Source organism: Phoenix dactylifera, chromosome 2, assembly GCF_051530095.1.
Source record: "Phoenix dactylifera cultivar Ajwa chromosome 2, Ajwa_hap1_PhDact_Kaust_v1.1, whole genome shotgun sequence".
NCBI classification, from domain to species: Eukaryota; Viridiplantae; Streptophyta; class Magnoliopsida; order Arecales; family Arecaceae; genus Phoenix; species Phoenix dactylifera.
In genome coordinates, this window is record NC_143191.1 from 16111516 (window position 1) to 16131685 (window position 20170).

Here is a 20170-nt window from a genome sequence, read left to right on the forward strand (position 1 = left end):
CAATAGTCCAGTATTTCATCTCTATCTATTAGTTGATTGGATGCTAGGATCCTAAGGTTTTGGTATCTTAGACCTTCAGCAATTTACTTTTACATGCAATGTGCTCATACCAACCAAAATAATTGTTACAACTTACAAGTTTTCATTATTTTTCTCCTGTGGTACAATTATTGATGCTTTTCTCTAAAATATCTATATAGGTGAGTATTGCAGTGAAATACGAGGTTGACACTAAGATCATCCATATTCATCTTTAGATCCTAAGTATGTTTGATAACCTTTTGGACCAAATCTTATTTTGTTTATCTTTTATTTTCTTTTTATGTTCAATAAAAAAGCAATTCTATCATGTATTCTTCGATCCAATGATAATCCATCAATCCATCTAATGCTGCTTGCTTAACCTACTCTAATAGTTCTCTAGTGAAAAATTATTTACATGCTTCTCGTATCTTTGTTTGGATTCAAAACTTTGATAATAGTATCACTAATTTTTTTATTGTCCTTCTTTGGAAACCAAGACAGCCAACCCTAAATTATTTGTCTAGCATGCAAACTTGCAATGGTTTATGCTTTACTAAAAATAAATAATAATAGGCATGCAACTTATAAAGTTAATTAGGGGCACATGTTTTTTTATTAACAATAGACCATACATGGATAAGGTTGTTCCAAGATAAGTATTAGAGGGCTCCACCAAATGCTGCGCAATCATGTGAATCCTAGCCTTAGTTACCTGATCTGGGAAGATGTGTGGGAATGGGTTTGTATGCTAGTGAAGGGAAGTGGATCTACAAGAAGTTTCGAGTAAAAAGCACCTAAGAAGCAAGTGCAAATGCAAACTCTTAAGAGATTTCAAAGTGGGTGTCTCAGATGTCTCTTTCTACTAAGGTCAAACCTCTATTAACTAATTGCCTTTGTGACATACATGGGAAAAGACCACATGAGTATGGCCAAGCAACTTCTTAACCTTTTTCACTTTTTGTGTTTTGGGGGTGGGGGAGGGTATGGGGGAGGGGGTAATAAATATTTGTGCTGCACCTTAGCCATATTATCTAATATTCTATCATTTTTAAAAAAGTCTTTCTTTCAGTTGATAAAGTGATCATTGAAATTACTTTGACAAGTTTTATCCTCCTCCAATCTAATCTTTCTTTTTACTTTCTAATGCACATTTAAGGATTTTTTAGGACTAATTTATCAACTTTGTTGTCATTAAAATATTTCTCTTTCTTTTAGTTGATAAACTCATTAATTAAGGTACTTGGCATGTTTGACCTCTGCCAAGATAGGCTGGTTCCTCAAGAAATGCCCTCTTCATGGTCATTACATTTAGACCTTATTTTGTGCCTTCAAACTTCTTTTTATATTTGAACACATTTTAGTCCACCTTCCACATATAGATTTAAACCATACATCATGCAAAAAGATTAAAACATTTTGTTAAAACAAAACAATATGTCCTTTTCAAGTTCGCTTTACAAATAGTTGAATAAATTAGACGACATCTTTGAAGAGCATTTTGGAAATTGTGAACTGTTCTCCTTCCTCTTTGTTGGAGAAGGAACCGAGCAATGCAAGATATGGCCAGTTTGGGCTGCTTTTGTGACACCATGATTTGGCATTTAATGTTGGATTTTGAGTACCAGTCGCATAGACTCATCCTAGTTATCATGTACTTCATGTATCATGACTATTTTCTTTTTGACTGTATAGTTAATAAATGATATGAAAATCCACCTCAAGTATGAAAGAATCTAGTTCTTACATGTTTCCTTGGTGATCCCTCTTCTAGAGTTCACCAAGAAATCTTGAAAGATCACCATCATTAGAAATCACAACAATAAATAATCCAATCCACCCAAATCTTCCAGTTGTGGTCCTAGTACATTAAACGGTATATGGAAAACATTATTCAACCTGACCTTTACTTAACAAAATGTTTGTGCCATCATAAGCTTTTACGAATATATTATTTCAATCAAGGTTCGCCGTACCGGTACTGGTAGGCGTACCGGTCACCTACCAGATTGTCACGGTTTCGGTTCAAACCAGTTTAAATCAGTACCAAACCAGAACACTCTTCTCCGCCGGAGCTGGCAAAGAAGAAGAGAGTGAGAGAGCGAGCGGGGGAGGGAGGGTGGGAGGAGAGGAGAGGCCGTCCACGGAGGGTCGTGGGGGAGGAGGCGGAGGCCGGGGGGGCGGTGGAGCCCGCGGGGGGCGGGAATGCCCACGGGGGCGCGACGGAGGCCGCGGCCGCGTTCCCTATTTCGAAAGAAACAGGAAATGCGGCCGTGATTTTTTAATTTAAGAATTTTTTTAGTGAAGTCGGCAACTGAGTGAAGTCCGCAAATCAGTTGCCGACTTCACTTAAAAATCTCCAAATTAAAAAATTTAAGAATTTTTAAATGAAGTCGGCAATCGATTTGCCGACTTCACTTACAAATTTCTAAATTTTTTCTGCGACCTCGGCCTCCGCCGTGGCCCCACGGGCTCCACCGCCCCCCCGTGGCCCTCCGTGGGCGGCGGAGGCCTCTCCTCCCTCCTCTTCCCCGCTCTTTCTCTCTCCTCTTCGTCTTCCTCGGCTCCAGCTGGGTTCGGCCCGTGCCGATTTTCACTGCTCCGGTGTACCGGTTACTAGCCGGACTGGTCCGAACCGGTCGGTACGGACCAGTTTGTCAGACCATGGTTTCAATTATAACCTTATATGATCTTTCATGTATACTTTCTTACTTACATTAACATCTCAAACACATTACTTTTAGTGAGTGAATCTTTGTTAAACAATTAAAACAAAATCCTGGTACACTCTTACAACCACCAAGCTCCCCCAAATTGAAACCTTGTAGCTTGAAGGTGACTTGTAGGTGATCAATGGTTTCTTGAGAAGGAAGTGAATATGGAAAGCTCCCCAAGCTCCCCTGCCCAATAGGATCTTCAATTCTGTTCCTGCATCTAAGAAAAATAATGATATAGTTGAACCTAGGAGTAAATGTAATAGAAGAGAACCAAAGTTAGGTAATGAGTTCTTTATCTATCTAGTGAAAAGTGATCCTGCTAGCTTTTCATGAGGCAATGTCATCTATATATTCTCCTTTTTGGTGGAAGAAGTAATAAAAATGAAATGGATTCCTTAGTGGCTAATAATATATGGGAATTAGTTGATTTACTTCTAGATTTTTACCATTGGATGCAAGTGGCTTTTCAGAAGGAAACTGGGACCTAATGGTACAGTTGAAAAGATTTAAAGATAGGTTAGTTTAAACAACATAAGGGGATTGAATATTTTGATACTTACTCATCTGTTGCACCACAGTTAGAACCTTAATTACAGTAGCATCTATTTGTATCCATCAGGTGACTGTTAAAACAGCCTTCTTATATGGAGAATTAAAGGTCCATGAATGTTTGTAGTTCCAGGACAAGAACATAAAATATTTAGACTATTAAATCATTGTACTGTTTAGAGAAGACTCCTAAATAGTGGCATGAAAAATTTGATACTGTAGTGATATCTAATGGCTTTTCAAGAAATGAATCAGATAAATCTGCATATAGTAAATTTGATGGTAATTCAGGTGTGATACTTTGTCTTTATTTTCTGAACTAGTGTTGATAAAATAAATGAGACTAAGTCTTGTCTTTCTCAAAATCTTAATATGAAATACTTAGGAGTAGCTGATATGATTTCAGGACATAAAATAATTAAAACCCCTGAAGAAAATGTTATTACTCAATCTCACTAAAGTGAAAGTATACTTAAAAGATTCAGTTATTGTGAATGTACCTGCCCATGCTCCTTTTGATGCTAATAGTAGGTTAAAGAAAAAGAAGAAGAAGAAGAAAGTGTGGCACAATGTAAATATTACTAAATAGTTGGGTGCCTTAATTTTCTTGACAATCATACCAAACCTGATATTTGCTGCTTAGATGGTATACTAGTCAACCCAATTAACTTCACGACAGTGAGCTAGAAAGGGTAATGAGGTACCTTAAAGGTGCAATATCCTGTGCATTAGTCTATGGAGGATGCCCACCTTTTATTGAGGCATATAATGATGGAAATTGGATCTCTGCCAAAGTGGAGACCAAAGAAACTAGTGGGTATGTGTTTATATTGGGAGGTGTTGCTATCGCTTGGAATTCTACCAAGCATACCTTGATATCTAAATCTACTATGGAGGCTGAGTTCAGTGCTCTTGACCTCACTAGTGAAGAAGCAAATTGGCTTAGGAATCTGTTTGCAGATGAATTGGGGAGCCAGCCAATCCCCGTGGTACCTGTACATTATGATAAACAAGCAGCAATTGCAAAGGCTAAACGTAAAATATATAATGGAAAATCCATACTTATACATCTGGGGCATAACCGAAAGAGTATTCACATATTGATTATGTCTGATCAAAGGATTCGAATTAAAGGTCTATCAAAAAGACTAGGGTTAGACACATCAAGAGGAATGTAGCTGAAGCCTATAATGTAAATCACCTTCAATGGCAACCCTACATTATGAATGGAGATCCTAGGAAAAGGTTCAAAGGGTAAGAACAAATTGTTGAGTGATTTGAGAAAGCACTAATATGCTAGTGAATAATCTTCACTTATGCCCCGCCTATGATAAAATAGTGCTGAAGTTTGTATGTGATCCTTGTTCACATGGTGTGTCGTATGTTAAATTTGTATGTGTGCCTGAAGTTTAAGACATTAATCACTTGGGACTTGTATGAATTGTGACATATGTACACTTGGTGGATGTTCCTGTCATGAAGACACCTTCATTTGATGCAAAATGTGTGATGCCCCTTTTTTAGTTTTGATGAGAGGTTATTATGAGAGGTTTTTGTTGTTTCTTGGGGTTAGACTAGCATGAGACCGGTTGCACCATTGAGGGAAACGGAAATCTATCCCAAGGACAGCAACTCAGTAACGTGTCTTAGAATCACGTCTCGTTTATTTTATTTGTCCTTGTTCTCGTTTTCTTGTGTTTTGCCTTAGGTTTCCAAGAATCTTGGCATCAAGCTTGCATCTTGCTGCTCTTCTTGAGGATGGAGCACTCTTTGGTCAAGGAGGGGACCCTTGCATAAATAACGATTGCTAATGGTTCTCAGGTGATCAAATATAGATGCAATTGGAAGTTCTTTCTGAAACAAAGTATGCACTAGATTGGGAGGTTAAAATTTTTCAAAAGAGAAGTGTAACAACATAATGATCAGGCATCATTATAATGTCTTATATGCTCAGAAATGCATAAGAGTTGAAAGACTGGATTCTCATTGGAATAATGGTCTTCATAATAACATTTTATTCTGTTTTCTCATTCACTAGTTTGGCAAAGAAAAACCATCTTTAAAGCTACAATTCTAGATGAGCAGTCCATTTATCATAAGAATTCATAGGAGAAATATGCTCAATACCTTCTTGGTTGTCAATAAGCTCCCAATAGGTTCACATAAATATATCTATTCCCATTGTGCAGGTGAAAGAACTTGGCATTCATGTCCCCTTCAACTAATCCATGAGTTACTGAAATGCCTCTCATTATTTGCAACATGGTTACTTGTTAGCATTTTATTGTTCACTCAGTTGAAATTATAGAAGGTTCGTATTTACAAGAGTAGTTTTAAGGTGGGCTTTGACATTATTGTGTTCCACTTCCTGATGCAACCTGATTTGAATAGAATAATTTTGAACATTAAATTTAGGTGGCTCAAATTCCCACATCTTGTGACACTACATATCATAACGTAGAGTAGCCAAGTTTTCCTGTGTCAAAAGCCTATGAAATTTGATAGTCATATCATTAGAGAGTGAAGGTCTGAGGTTGGAGATATCATGTTTAGATGGATGATCTATTTCAGATAACAAAACAAGCTATTTCAAAGTATTCTGCATGTGTTTAGTAAGTAATCAAAAACAAATAGTACTCTCTAATTACAGTAGTTGGAAAATTTAAAGAAATCAATCTCCATGGCAATTCTGTACCAACCACTGTATTTGGGTTGAGTTACTATCCCAAACTCCACAGAGAAACCAAAGCTGAAGCAAGTCAGTGCAGACACCTGACAAGGGCAAAATACTTATTTAGTAATCAGACTAATCTTTCACAACCAATTCCAAATGCTTCTAGAGAACTTATTCATTATGCTTCTGAAGTGGTTCCTATATTTTATGATGATCAAGCTTTGTTCAATGAGGGCAAAACTATTTGCTGTTTATCATTCGTTGAATCCCCATATAGTGATTCTGATGAATTTTAAATAATACTTTTTCTTATTAAATATTATCTAGCAGAACCACTTACACAGAGGACAATATGAAGGATTGCACAATATGAAGGATTGGAAAATTCTGAGATGGATATTTGCATAATAGAATGTAAATGTACTTAAGCATGTGGTGCTTGCATTATATTTTCTATTCCACAGAGGACATATTTAATTCTTGATCAATTGACAACTCTGTAATAGAAACATATTAGTGCACTGGAGGAATTGTCAACTACTTCAGTGTTAATGAAACTTCAATGGAGCATTGAGATTTGGAAGATAGGAATTGTCAACTACTTGGATGCACTCAAGCTGCAAGAGACTTTTTTCAGATCATAAAGCTGGTAAAATCCTAGACACCGTGCTGTCCCTTCAACATCTACCTACTTACACACTTGGAAAATGGAGAACATATCACAAGTTGTTAGTGCCTGAGGCCGACCTCAAAGCCATTGTGCTGAGTTGCACTACACGGAGAGAGGAGACATAACCTTTCATGGCCCACGACAAGCTATTTTATATCCCATCATCTCTCTTAGGGATATTGGGTTTGGTGCACGGAAGTATGTTGAAGGCCTTGAATCGGCTATGATTGAACTTGCAGCTCTGTACGGTGTGAAAGCTCATACAGGGAAAGTAGGTGAAACTGGGGTATGGGTGGGAGACAGGAAGATTGGTGCCATTGGTGGAGGGAAAGGCCCAAATTAGAGAGAGAGAGAGAGTCATCCTTCAACTGAGGGAGAGAAGGAGAGAGAAGAGAGAAAGGAAAGAGGGAAAACCAGAGAAACAAAGGTGGAGGGGGTGCTAGTGATGAGGCGATGGGGATCCTGTGAGGTAGCAAAGCACCCTCCCCCTTCCAGGGAATCATGGTGGGTGGTGGCATTTCAGCCACAAGGGAGATAGGGAATCAAATGTGCTACTGGTTGAATCATGAGTCTAGCAAGTAGAATTGGCCGGGCGAATGGAGGGGTGGGTCTTTGAACTTCAATAAGTGGCAATGGGAGCTAGGATGGTGAGAGTAGGAGATGGATCAATGAGAAGCAGAGGAGGCGGGTTGAAAGCAAGGGAGGCTCCAATGACTACGTTCAATGGAACGTAAGCCAGCTCGGAGCGGCTTGTTGGCTCATAGAGGATAGAGAGCCGATGATCATAGGGTTGTTAACCTCTCCGGGATAGGATGCCCAAGAAAAAAATTTCATCGAGAAAAGGAACGAAGGGGGCAAGACTTCCAGTCCTTCCTCGACTAGATTAACAAAGGTAGAACAGAAAAAAGCTTGGAAAGAAGTAGGGGAGAGGTAAGGCATTTCCACATACCTCCTAAAAGGAATTGCATCCTCGAAATATTGATATACCTAGGCCTTCAAAAAGTTGACGGTACTTTGCTATTATCCCATCCTCAAGTTCTCAAATAGCCTTTCTCTCTCTCGATATAATTACTTGTTATTTGGAGACCTGCTCCTTCTTATCGATAATCTTTATCGGTCACTCATAATGGAGATTTTTTCTAGGCTTAAAGGGTTCAAATTTTACGTGTCTCGTATTTGATACGTTCTTCCTTAGCATTTTGATATTTAAACTTCTGTAGCTGGGTCTTGTAATTGTTATGATATACATGATCAACCAGCTAACATCTTTTTATTTATCTGAATCAGTATATGTAATTGCACTCATACTATTTTTATTTTGTACTAGTGTGAAATTTCATTTTAAAGTTGTAAGCTATGAGAAATTGTATGACTTTGGACCAAAGAACAACAAAATGCTTGACATTTCACAGCAGAGACCAAGAGATCAAATGCCATGTACTAATTATTGTTAAGGAGCAGTTTTTTTCTTTTTGATGGAAATTAAAGAGCAATTTTGTTGTGTATAGCTAATGGAACAAATCACACAATCATCGAATGAAAATTTTAAAATCAGTTTTGTGTTTCTTATGCTCTCTTCCATCTCATCCTTCTTGCACTACCTTGCAATTTAGAGGCATGCTAATTTGATTGAAAGTGTGTCAAATATTTAGTGTCCGTTATAGAATAATTAGTTTTCTAAGATTTACTGAAGAATCATGCCAGCATGCCCATTCAACCAGTATTTAGTAATGTCATGTGAACTAATAATTTCATTAGGGCTGCAAACCTAGTTTTCTTCCTGATATGAGCACCTGACAATTGCAAAAAGAATGTCTTTCTAGCTAGTTCTAACATGTAATCCCAATCATTGAAAGGTAAAACCATGTTATGAAGTCATTTACAGATCTGACAATCCAATCTCAAATGATCATTGCCATCCTTTCCTTACACCTCCAAGTTCCTAAGACTTCCAAGATGAAAAATTACTGAAAAGGACCAAGAACATTATGAATTGCATAAAAGCATATATGTATGTTAATCGAATAAAAGCATCTATATAGATGACTCAAGCACCAATCCTTTTCAACCACACTATAAGCTAAAAAGGTGCGGTGTCAATGGGCTGCTCAGTCTAGGTTGAGTCCAAGCCCAAATTGGACCCAAGGTTAGTATCTAAGGCTTTGGTCGGGCTGAATCAGAGTGCATTGTTCGGCCTAGCTTTGTTTTATTGCATGGTCACATCAAATTAAAGCCTTCTTTCCCAATAATTTTCCAAAGTGCAGGGAGACAACCATATCCATTATATGGTGCTCGATCGAACCCTAAGACCTCAAAGGATTACTCAGTAAACTGATAGAAAGCAAAAACCTCTTCACTGGTTAAATAAAGAACAAATCATTATACAATGTACATACTGGTCGGATATAATCACAAAGATTAGAAATTAAACAAAAGATGGTCCTGTCAACTGGAGTTGGCCGTGGGTATCTGGTATCTGCAAATGGGGCAGAGGTGGCTCTTCTTAAGCCACTGGATGATGCATTGGCTGTGGAGGGTCTCAAAACTACAACACCATCAGCCCGGATGCAACTCCAAATTGCGCCTCCTCTACAACAGCACCATTGGCTTGACACTTCAAAGCTGAAACTCCAATCTCAAAACTGTATCTTTATTAGCTTGATCCAACTCCTTCAACTTCACAGCAGTATAACGAGAACACATGAAACTTCAACAGTTTTTTTACCACGTTTCATAACCAGAATAACAACCATAATGTTTCATAATAGTTGTCTAAAACTGTTACTGAAACTATAACTATTTTCGGTTATGCTTAGCAAGATTAGTTACATTTTGTTAGATTTTAAATACCATTTTAGTTACCCACTAATCTGCCATAGACATGTATAAATACTCCTAGGATCTGTACGAATTAAAGTGAAGAAAATAGAATCTCTTCCAACTTTCTCATCTCCCCTATTTTCCTGCTGTCTTCCTTCATTTTTCTAACATGGTATCAGAGCAAGGTTTCCTAAGCTCGAATCATGGGGTTTTTATATGAACAAACCTCTCCTTTTCTTCGTTAAGCCTCTCCTTTCCTTCATTGAAAGTTTGTGAATTGAATCCACTATCTTTTTTATCTGAGAACAACTTTCAATGGCTGATGTTGAATCTTCAGCCCCTGTTTCTCCATCTTACTCATCAACTCATGTACCTTCTCCCTCAGAAGATCCCAACAGTCCTTTCTTCCTTCATCATAGTGATAATGCTAACACTGTGGTGGTTAGTCCTCCTTTGACATATTCTAATTATCTATCATGGAATCGATCGATCACACTAGCCATTTCCATTAAGAATATGATGGGATTCCTTGATCGAACCATTCCTACTCCAGATTTAACCAGCTCCCTTTACATACCCTGGTTGAGATGCAACAACCCGATTCTTTCCTAGATTCTTAACTCCATTTCAAAAGAGATTGCATCAAATGTTCTCTACATCAGTTCCGCAAAAGAAGTATGGGAGAAGCTCAAGACTTGGTTCACTCAACCGGATAATGTCAGAATTTATCATCTTCAACATCAACTCAGCTCAATTGTGCAAGGAACACAATCTGTACGTGATTACTTCACTCAACTTAATGCTGTCTGGGAAGAACTATGCAATTACAGACCATTGCCCTCATGTTCTTGTGAACATTGCATTTGTAATGCTGTGGGAACCGTTAGTGAAGCTCAGCAGAAAGATTATGTATTCAAGTTTTTAATGGGATTAAATGACTCATATGATAGCATTAGAGGACAAATTATTCTCATGAGTCCCTTGCCTTCTTTGGATAAACCCTTTTCACCGGTTTTACAAGAGAAAAGATAGAGGCAAACACGCACCTTAATGCTGCCCAATGCTGAATCTTCGGCACTTGCTGCAATCCATACTAAAAGGAAAGATAAGGCTGAAATCATATGTTATCATTGTGGAAAAGCTGGGCACACTAAAGAAAATGTTACAGGTTGATAGGATTTCTACCCAATTTCAAATTCACCAAGACCAAACCTAGTAATTCAAATGGTGTTTTTCAGAACAAATATTCAGCAAATCAAGTGTTCTCTTAAAGCCAAGAGAAAGAGTTGATAAATCCATCTCAGTTGCCTCTCACGCAAGCTCAAGTTTAGCAGCTCATTGCTCTACTCAATGTTCAGACGTCTCATCAGCTCAATCCAAGTGACTCACAAACATCCAACCCACTACTTTCCAACTCGACTACACCCACCAATACAACAAGCATTCAGCATTATTCTAACATGGCAGGTATAAATCTTTCTAAAACCCCTTCTATTCCCTCCGTCAAGATTCTGTATCATCTAACATGCAGCTTACTCCATGGATAATAGACACAGAAGCAACTGACCACATGGTTTGCTCTACTTCATTTCTTACCTCCATAACATGTGAAACTCAAGCACATGTTCAGCTACCTAATGGAACCAAAGCAAGGGCGACTCACATTAGCACAGTCAAAATTTTAGAATTCTTAATGTTTACTGATGTCTTATGTGTGCCTTCCTTCACTTTCAACCTCCTTTTTGTCAGCAAATTTACTCACAGCTCTTCTTCCTGCCTTATGTTTTTGGATAAATTCTGTTTTATACAGAACCTCTCTTCAAGGATGACGATTGGACTTGCTAGAGTTCATAATGGCCTTTACTTTCTTCTTCCAAGTCCGGCCGACAACCACCCTCTTCCTCCCAAGAATACTTCACCTTCCAAAAGTCAGGTTCTCAATGCTAATGCAGAACAAACCTTTGATCTTTGGCATTTTAGATTAGGACATTTATCCAACCAGAGATCGAATATGATTCAATCTTATGATCCTGATGTAAGGTGTAACAAACAAATGCAATGCACTATTTTCCATTTGGCTAAACAGAAAAGGAAGTCATTTCATATGAGCATGTCTGTTGCTTCTTCTCCCTTTGTTTTGATACACTATGATATATGGGGTTCCTATTCTCAAGCATCCATTCAAGGTCATCATTGTTTCTTAACCATTGTTGATGATTGTAACTGGGTAACTGTCGGGTTACCCCCGCACGCGTTGCGACGATCGCAGCGGAAAGACACGCGTGGGGTTCGTTCATCTCATGAATGTTCTAAGGAATGTAGATTTCAAAAATTTTCTAGAGTTCTCTAACTCAGATTTATGAAATCTAAAGGGAAGATTAAAATTAAAAGACTAGATTAATTTCAGATCTACTACAATTCCTAATTGTATAAAATTTGTAAAGATTTAATTTTTACCTTTGAGCGGGTAGAACTTCACCGCTATCTGATGATCGTGGGACTTTTGGTTCGCTCGAAGCCGCACAAGCCTCCGACCTCTACGGATATCCACACGAGGTATAGATCATTCCAAGATCTCACCGGGGTGCTAGCTCCCTTGCAGAGATCACCTTTGATGGCTGAATTTTTCTTCCTTTAATCAACTCCTTGATTACTTTGAGAGGAAGATGAAGGAGGAAGATGAAGAAGATGCCTCTTCTTCTTTCTTTGCTCACGCCAGGGAGGAGAAAGGGGGAAGGGTGGCCGGCTGCAAGGGGACTTCAATGCTCCTATGCTTCATGCCAGGGCCCTTTAAATAGGCATCTCATGCCCATACAAACAAGGAATAATTTCAAGAATCAATCACTCCTTAATTCATCCCCCTAAAATCAGCTACACCCCTTACTTAATTCTATCACAACCCTTACTTAAAAGTGATTGGAAAGAATTTAAGGGACGTGCTCATGCCATATGGCAATCCACATGAACAAGGAGGAGGAGGAGGGGCATCCTCCCCTCCTCTTGGCGTGTGGACCATGAAAGGAAAGGAGGGGCGGATGCCCCTCCTTTCTTTGTGCGTGTAAGAAGGAGGGGCGGACGCCCCTCCCTCTTTCCTTCTTTGCTCCACACGCATGGAGGAAGGGTTCTTTCCCTTCCTTCCATGCATGGGTCTCCTAATCCAATTAGGAATTACAGGTCCCACTTGAGTAATTAAATTCTAATCCAATTAGAATCCAATGTGTCCTCCAAATTGATTTATGCGAATCCTAATCCAATTAGGATCCAAATTGGACTTCATGAATTAAGTTCCTTATCTAATAAGGAGTTCTAATTAATTAGGCCTTCTCATCCTTATCCAATAAGGTTAAGCCTAATTTAATTAGGTCCAATTAAATCAATTAAATTGCATCCACTTGCAAATCCTTCTTCTTTAATTCACTAACTCTAATTGTCAATCAAATTGACAATCAAGATCAATTGCGATTCTAAATCGCTATCCAACCATTGAAACGATCAAAACCTCTAATGTGTGTAACCCCGTAGGTTTTATTCTGACTGGTAGTGAGATATATTATGATCTATATCATAATATCATCGAAACTCGTTTCAATGAGTTGAAATAATTTCAACTCTACTCTTAGGGTTCACTGATCACCAAGTAAATGTATTCAAGTCTCACAATCCACTAGTGACATCTAGCAGCATATAGTGACAACTCAGCAGAACAGAATGGATGAACCTCTAGGTGCAGTTAGCATATGATACAGTACCTCTATCATGGATTCCGACATGACGGAGGTTATGGATAACTTGTCAAACCCCATCGTCTGTCTTATGTCAAATTTTTTTGACTCAAGTTCGAGATTAGAAAACTCTTTTTTCAGAACTGCTCTGGCCAAGGCCTTTCGAGTTTAGTCTCATAAATCATATAGGATCACTCCTAATCTATCAAGGTCGATAGATTCCATTTAGATGCAACCCTAATCCGACAGCGAACCTACTGCAGCCAATCTACACCACAAGAACCTTTAGGGTCCATGTTTATGTGCTCGTCAAACTACAACAACCTCACCGTGATTAGCTGAGGCATCGCAGGTCTAAGTACTAGTCATACAACTGCAGCATCAAGTAAGTCACTGACGAGTGGATAGACATCCAAGTGACTTCTTGCTTTGGTCACGCTTAGTATCCTTGATCTCTAACAAGCACTTGCACAATCACCCCAGTGTCCCCACACTATGGACTTAAGACTCGTCTATCAAGAAAAGAGATTTGTGCACTAATCTCATCGGATCGATCACCGTCCTTCATGATGATCCATCGATCAAGAGCAATTCAGAAATTAGCTATTAATTACACATGCCTTAAATTCTCAACTCTTGAGAATATGTGCTATCATTTTATTAATTTCTAGGACGATTCATGGACACATAATAACATGAATGAATAAAATGCCTTTTTTATTAATTAATCAAAGATCAAATACAAATTTCATGCTTCCAGAACAATTACAATGCGTCTGCCAAATTGACTTCTAGGGCATACTGCTAACAGTAACTTGGTGTACCTCATGAAACATAAATATGAAATAAGATCTCTCTTGCAGTCCTTTATTTGTATGGTCCAAACCTAATTTAATGCCATAGTAAAACAAGTCAGAACCGATAATGGTGTGGAATTTCATATGTCTGAATTTTATAATTCCAATAGGATTATACACCAAAAGACTTGTGTTTATACTCCACAACAAAATGGAATTGTTGAAAGAAAACATCAACACCTCCTCAATGTTGCTAGAGCTCTTCTTTTTCAAGCATCTCTTCCAATCAAGGTTTGGGGAGATGTTGTCCTAACAGCCACTTATTTGATCAATAGGACACCCACTCTGTCAACCCTAAAGGATGAATTTTGATGATTACAAAACACTTGAGATCATGTTGTGTACTAATGACATTGGCTTAATTGTGAAGTTTTATAAGTCAAGAAAAATCAGAAGAATTGAAGAACTGCAAAATCTTAAGTTCTTCGCAAATATCTCATTGGACATGTCCTAAAAGGAATTGATCTTAATCTAGTCCATGGAGATCAGAGAAGAAGTCTAAGGTTTTCTGTTTGAAAGACTTGAGTCAACTTCTAAGCAAAAAGGACAAGTTTATGTTGATTCTGATAAGTTTTATTCAAGGAACACAGTCAAAGAGTCAACCCCCGCAAAACATGAGTCGACCCTTGTGTAGTAAACAAAAAGTTTTTTATGGCCTGAGAAAAGCTTGAAGAGTCGACCCTTGTGTTTGAAGAGTCGACCCCTGCTCAGTCTCAGCGCCGGCCGAAAAACTAAAGCATGAGTCGACCCTTGTGTTTAAAGAGGCGACTCCTAATGAAGATGAGCCAACCCTTAAGAATTAAGAGTCGACCCTTTGAAGATGACACAGCAAAAGCTCTCTCCACGATTTGAAGTGCCGATCCAGAAAGAACATGAGTCGACCCCTGAGATACATGAGTCGACCCTTGTACTGCTGGGACCACAACGGGAAGCTGTGAACGATTTTTGTCTTCTTCTGTAACAGAAAAAGATTCTCATCAGAACGGGAAGAAAGGAATTCAAATTTCGTCGAAGAATTTGTCTATAAATACGAGGAAACCTCAGAATAGAAACAACAAGGAAAGGAAAAAGATTTCATTGAAAACAAAAAGTTTTCATTGAGAAAAAGAGAAGAAAAGCTTAACAGTTCATCTTCCTTACCGGCACTGTAATCAGAAACTTTCTCTTGTGAGGAGATCAGTCGAAGTTTCTCACTGCATCGTGAAGAGCTGCTGTTCAGGCATTGGAACATCTTTCCACAGCAAACTACTTCATTGGCTTCAGCTTTTTGCTTTCATTGATTTATTTTTTATATGCTTTGAAGCTTTTAGTTTTCAAGTTACAGCATTCTTTTAGTTGGATTAATTGCTGCTGTAACAGTTTCATTGATTTGAAACTTGTAAAGGCTCTTCCAAGCCTTGATTGAAAGTTGCTGAATCAGGTGTGTTCAATAAGGGTGATAGTTTTGGTTGGTTCATCTGAAAACCAACTGGATTGTTTGTGAGCTCGGAAAAACAAACGGTGTAAAGTTTTGGTTGGTTCATCTGAAAACCAACTGGGTTGTTTGTGAGCCCGGAAAAACAAATGGTGTAAAGTTTTTGGTTGGTTTGTCTAAAAACCAACTAGGTTGTTTGTGATCCCGAAAAACAAAAGGTTTTCGGTTGGTTGCCTAGAAAAACTAACTGGATTTTTGATTGTGAGCCCGGAAAACAATCAGGCTATAATCTGTTGGGTTATAGTGAAAATCTCAAGCTAGGCTTGAGGAGTGGACGTAGGTGCTGGGAGTGCACCGAACCACTATAAACCTTGGTATTTGTGATTGCAGTTATTCTCTTTTTTTCCTCTGCATATTCCTTACTGCATTCCTAACTTTTATTAACTGTCATATTTGTGCAATCTCATTTCCGCTGCTGAATCTATAAGATATTAGTAACTCATACTCTCCATACGTTTAAACATTAATAATTTTTTTTTTAAGAGACCCAATTCACCCTCCCTCTTGGGCTGCACCTCTGGGCAACAAGTGGTATCAGAGCCTGATACTCCAGAAACTTTTTGATCTAACAATCAAGAGTTAAAGGTCATGGCAACCACTATGGGATCCTCTGTTTCCGAAGGGTAATCTACCAATAGACCACCTCTTTTCAATGGCACAAATTTTACTTATTGGAAAGCTCGTATGAGAATTTTTATTCAAGCACTTGACTATGACTTATGGACTGTTATTATTAATGGACCTCACACACCAACTAAAATTATTGATGGCATCACCTTATTCAAACCTGAGATTGAATGGGATGACCATGATAAAAGAATGGCTCAGCTGAATGCAAAAGCCATAAATGTTCTTTACTGTTCTTTAGATATAAATGAGTTTAATCGTATATCTATTTGCATGACTGCTAAAGAAATCTGGGATAGGCTGGAAGTTACACATGAAGGCACTAACCAGGTTAAAGAATCTAAAATCAGTATGCTAATGCATAAGTATGAACTATTTAGAATGGAAAATAGTGAATCTATAACTGAAATGTTTACTAGATTCACTGATATTATAAACGGCCTGAAAAGCCTCGGTAGATCTTACTCTAACAGTGATCTTGTTCGGAAAATTCTTAGGTCTCTTCCTAGAGCATGGGAAGCAAAGGTCACTGCTATTCAAGAAGCCAAAGATCTCAATTCTCTCCCACTGGAAGAACTGCTGGGTTCCTTAATGACTCATGAGCTCTCAATGAAACAGAATCTTGAGGAGGATGAACCTAAGAAGCGCAGAACCATCGCTCTTAAATCTACTCTGTATGAGGATGAAAGTGAGGATTCTGAACCTGATGACAGTGAGGAAATGGCCCTGATTACAAGAAAGTTCAGAAAATTCTTTAGAAGAGATAGAGAAAACTTTAAGAAAAGGCCTGTGATCAAGGGGGAGCAAAGCAAAGAAAATAAGGAGCAATATGTTTGTTATGAATGCAAAAAGCCTGGACACTTCCGAACAGAGTGTCCTCTATTAAAGAAGGCTTTGAAGAGGTTAAGAAAGAGAGCTATGATGGCTACTTGGAGTGACAATGATGAATCCAGCTCTGGAGAAGAAGAACAGCAACAGGATGCTGCAAACCTGTATCTAATGGGACACGAAAATGAGGTATATCTGAATACTGATTACGATTTCACTTTCGATGAGCTTCAAGATGCTTTTTCTGAGCTTATGATTGAATATAAAAAGCTTAGCTTAAAGAACAAGGAACTGAAGACTAAGAACCAATCTTTAAAAAAAGAAAATACACTGCTTCTGGGTAACAAGAAGAAACTACATGAAGAAAATCAGGAGTTAGCTAATGAAGTTGAAAAACTGAAACCTATAGTTGATAAATTAACCCTAAGCTCTGAGAAATTGAATTTATTTCTAGAAAGTCAGAAAGCTGTTTATGATAAAGCTTGTTTAGGATATAATTCTTGGAAGAAATAGAAATTATTAAAAACATTTTTGTGAAACCCGCTTATGTTAAACCGAAATCTGTACCATTCAAATTGGACAAACTGAAACAGAGATATGCCACTTACAATCCTATAAGTCAAAATCATATGAACAATGTTTTAATTAAAAAGATATGGGTTCCAAAGGGAACCATCATTGCTAACATTCAAGGACCCAAGAAAGCTTGGGTACCAAAGATAAAGAATTGAATTTCTGTTTTGCAGGTGTGTCTAGCATCCCAAGCATCAAACAGAAAATGGTACTTGGATAGTGGGTGCTCTAGACACATGACAGGGGATGAATCCCAATTCATGTCCCTCAAAAAGAAAGATGGGGGAATGGTTACCTTTGGTGATAATGGAAAAGGCAAAATCATTGGTATTGGTAACATTTAGATTTCACCAACTACTTTTATTGAAAATGTTTTATTGGTAGGTGGAATGAAACATAATTTGCTAAGCATTAGTCAATTCTGTGATAAAAGATATGTTGTGACTTTTGAATCATCATTATGCTTAGTTTCTAGTAGTAATGACAGAGGTATAATATTTACTGGACATAGACATGGAAATATATATTTAATTGACTTAGATCAAATACTCATGAAAAACATGGACTGTCTAGTAGCAATGAAGACCAAAAATAGTGAAGCCAGCTGGTTATGGCATCGAAAATTAGCTCATGCAAGCATGGACTTAATTTCAAAACTTATTCGAAAAGAACTTATTTTCAGCTTGCCCAAATTGTCATTTGAAAAAGATAAAATCTGCTCTGCATGCCAACTAGGAAAACAAACAAGAACCTCCTTCAAGTCTAAAAATGTTGTTTCCACTAATAGGCCTTTAAAGCTTCTGCATATGGACTTATTTGGACCAACTAAAACTGCAAGCCTAGGAGGAAAAATTTATGGCTTTGTTATTGTGGATGATTTTTCTAGGTATACATGGGTTTTATTCTTGGCACACAAAAGTGAAGCATTTTCAGCTTTCACTAAACTATATAAAAGGATTTCAAATGAATATGGACCGAAAACTATTAAGATTAGAAGTGATCATGGAACTGGATTTGAAAATCATAAACTTTCAGATTATGTTTTTAAATTGAACAAAGCACTTTATGGCTTGAAGCAAGCTCCTAGAGCTTGGTATGATAGGCTACGCAATATTTTAATAAAGAGCAATTTTTCAAGAGGAAATGTTGATAACACTCTCTTTATTAAAAAGAAAAATTCTGATATACTGATTGTTCAAATATATGTTGATGATATTATATTTGGAGCTATTAATGAAAGTTTATGTGAAGAATTTGCTAAGCTCATGCAAGGTGAGTTCGAGATGAGTTTGATGGGTGAACTCAACTTCTTCCTTGGACTCCAAATCAAGCAAATAAGAGATGGAATGTTCAGCTGCCAAAGCAAATACACAAAGAAAATCTTAAAGAAGTTTGGTATGGAAGATTCAAAATCAATAGGTACTCCAATGAGCTTCTCTTGTAAATTAGAAAAAGATGAGCATGGTAAATTCTTTGATTCAAAGCTGTATAGAGGAATGATTGGATCTTTACTTTATCTTACATCAAGTAGACCTGATATAATGCATAGTGTTTGTATGTGTGCAAGATATCAAGTAAATCCTAAAGAATCACACTTAATTGCTGTTAAAAGAATATTAAGATCCTTAAAAGAAACATAACACCTAGGTTTATGGTATTCTAAGGCATCTACAATTGACTTGATTGGATATTCAGATCCTGATTTTGCTGGTTGTAGATTAGACAGAAAAAGTACAAGTGAAACTTGTCTATTCCTTGGAACAAACTTAATTTCTTGGTTTAGCAAGAAACAAAACTCCGTAGCACTATCTATAGCTGAGGCTGAATGTATTGCTGCAGAAAGTTGCTGTGCCCAAATCCTATGGATCAAGCAACAGCTTGGGGATTATGGCATAAAACAAAATAAAATTCCTATAAGGTGTGACAACACTAGTGCCATAAATTTGACTAAAAAATTCCATACAACACTCAAGATCTAAACATATAGAAATCAGACATCATTTCATAAGAGATCATGCTCAAAATGAGAATATAAAAATGGAATTTATAAATACTGATAAACAAATTGCAAACATTTTCACTAAACCTCTTAATGAAGACATATTTTGTAAATTTAGAGGTGAATTATGCATTTGTGATCCATTTTGATGATTGATTATGACTGAAAAATTGTGTATTTTGATTGAGTATCATTGGTTGAATTTTAGTTGATTTGATCCGTGGTTTGCAATTAAGTTTTAAATGTTATTCAAAAAGATTTTGTCTCTTGAACAGTTTAAGGAGACGACTCATGTAAATGAGGAATCGACTCATGGTAATGGACGACTCTTAAGTTAAAAGAGTTGACCCCTAACTTACAAGAGACGACTCTTAAGTTAAAAGAGTCGACTCTTAGTTCATCGGAGATGACTCATGAGTTAGATAAGTCGACTAAAGAGGAAACTATTCGAAACGGATTCTAAAAGGCTTTCTCTCTCTCTCTCTCTGAAATGTTGAACCTGAAACGTTTCATAACCCTTAGAGTGCCTCTTTTGTCTTCAAACTCTTCTTCGAACCAGAAACTCCCAAAAACCCTAGAAAATCCTTCCGAGGTTCTGATTGATCTTCCAATGGTGAGAATCAAGCAAGCAATATCTGG

At 37.6% G+C, this 20170-nt stretch overlaps 1 protein-coding gene and 1 long non-coding RNA gene across 4 annotated transcripts in view; both read left to right on the top strand.

The window, feature by feature from the left end:
* Nucleotides 1-20170, top strand: part of LOC120112177 (uncharacterized) — a 45298-nt gene that overhangs the window by 1420 nt on the left and 23708 nt on the right. Inside the window, exon 2 of one of the 3 annotated variants that reach the window (XR_005513688.3) lies at nt 201-8045. The exons of 1 other annotated variant lie outside the window; for it this stretch is intronic. This is a non-coding gene — a long non-coding RNA (uncharacterized LOC120112177). Of the gene's footprint in view, nt 1-200; nt 8046-20170 lie in introns of those variants that run through there. One more of the 3 variants, XR_015975151.2, reaches the window with a different exon arrangement.
* LOC149768222 (uncharacterized) lies at nt 12798-18669 on the top strand. The gene has a single exon (XM_089928766.1). The coding sequence runs from the start codon at nt 16189-16191 to the stop codon at nt 17470-17472; it is 1284 nt and encodes a 427-aa protein (XP_089784892.1). The 5' UTR covers nt 12798-16188; the 3' UTR covers nt 17473-18669.

What these genes read in the sequence shown, in the direction of transcription:
- LOC149768222 (XM_089928766.1), top strand. Translation starts at nt 16,189, where the DNA reads ATGAGAATTTTTATTCAAGCACTTGACTATGACTTATGGACTGTTATT.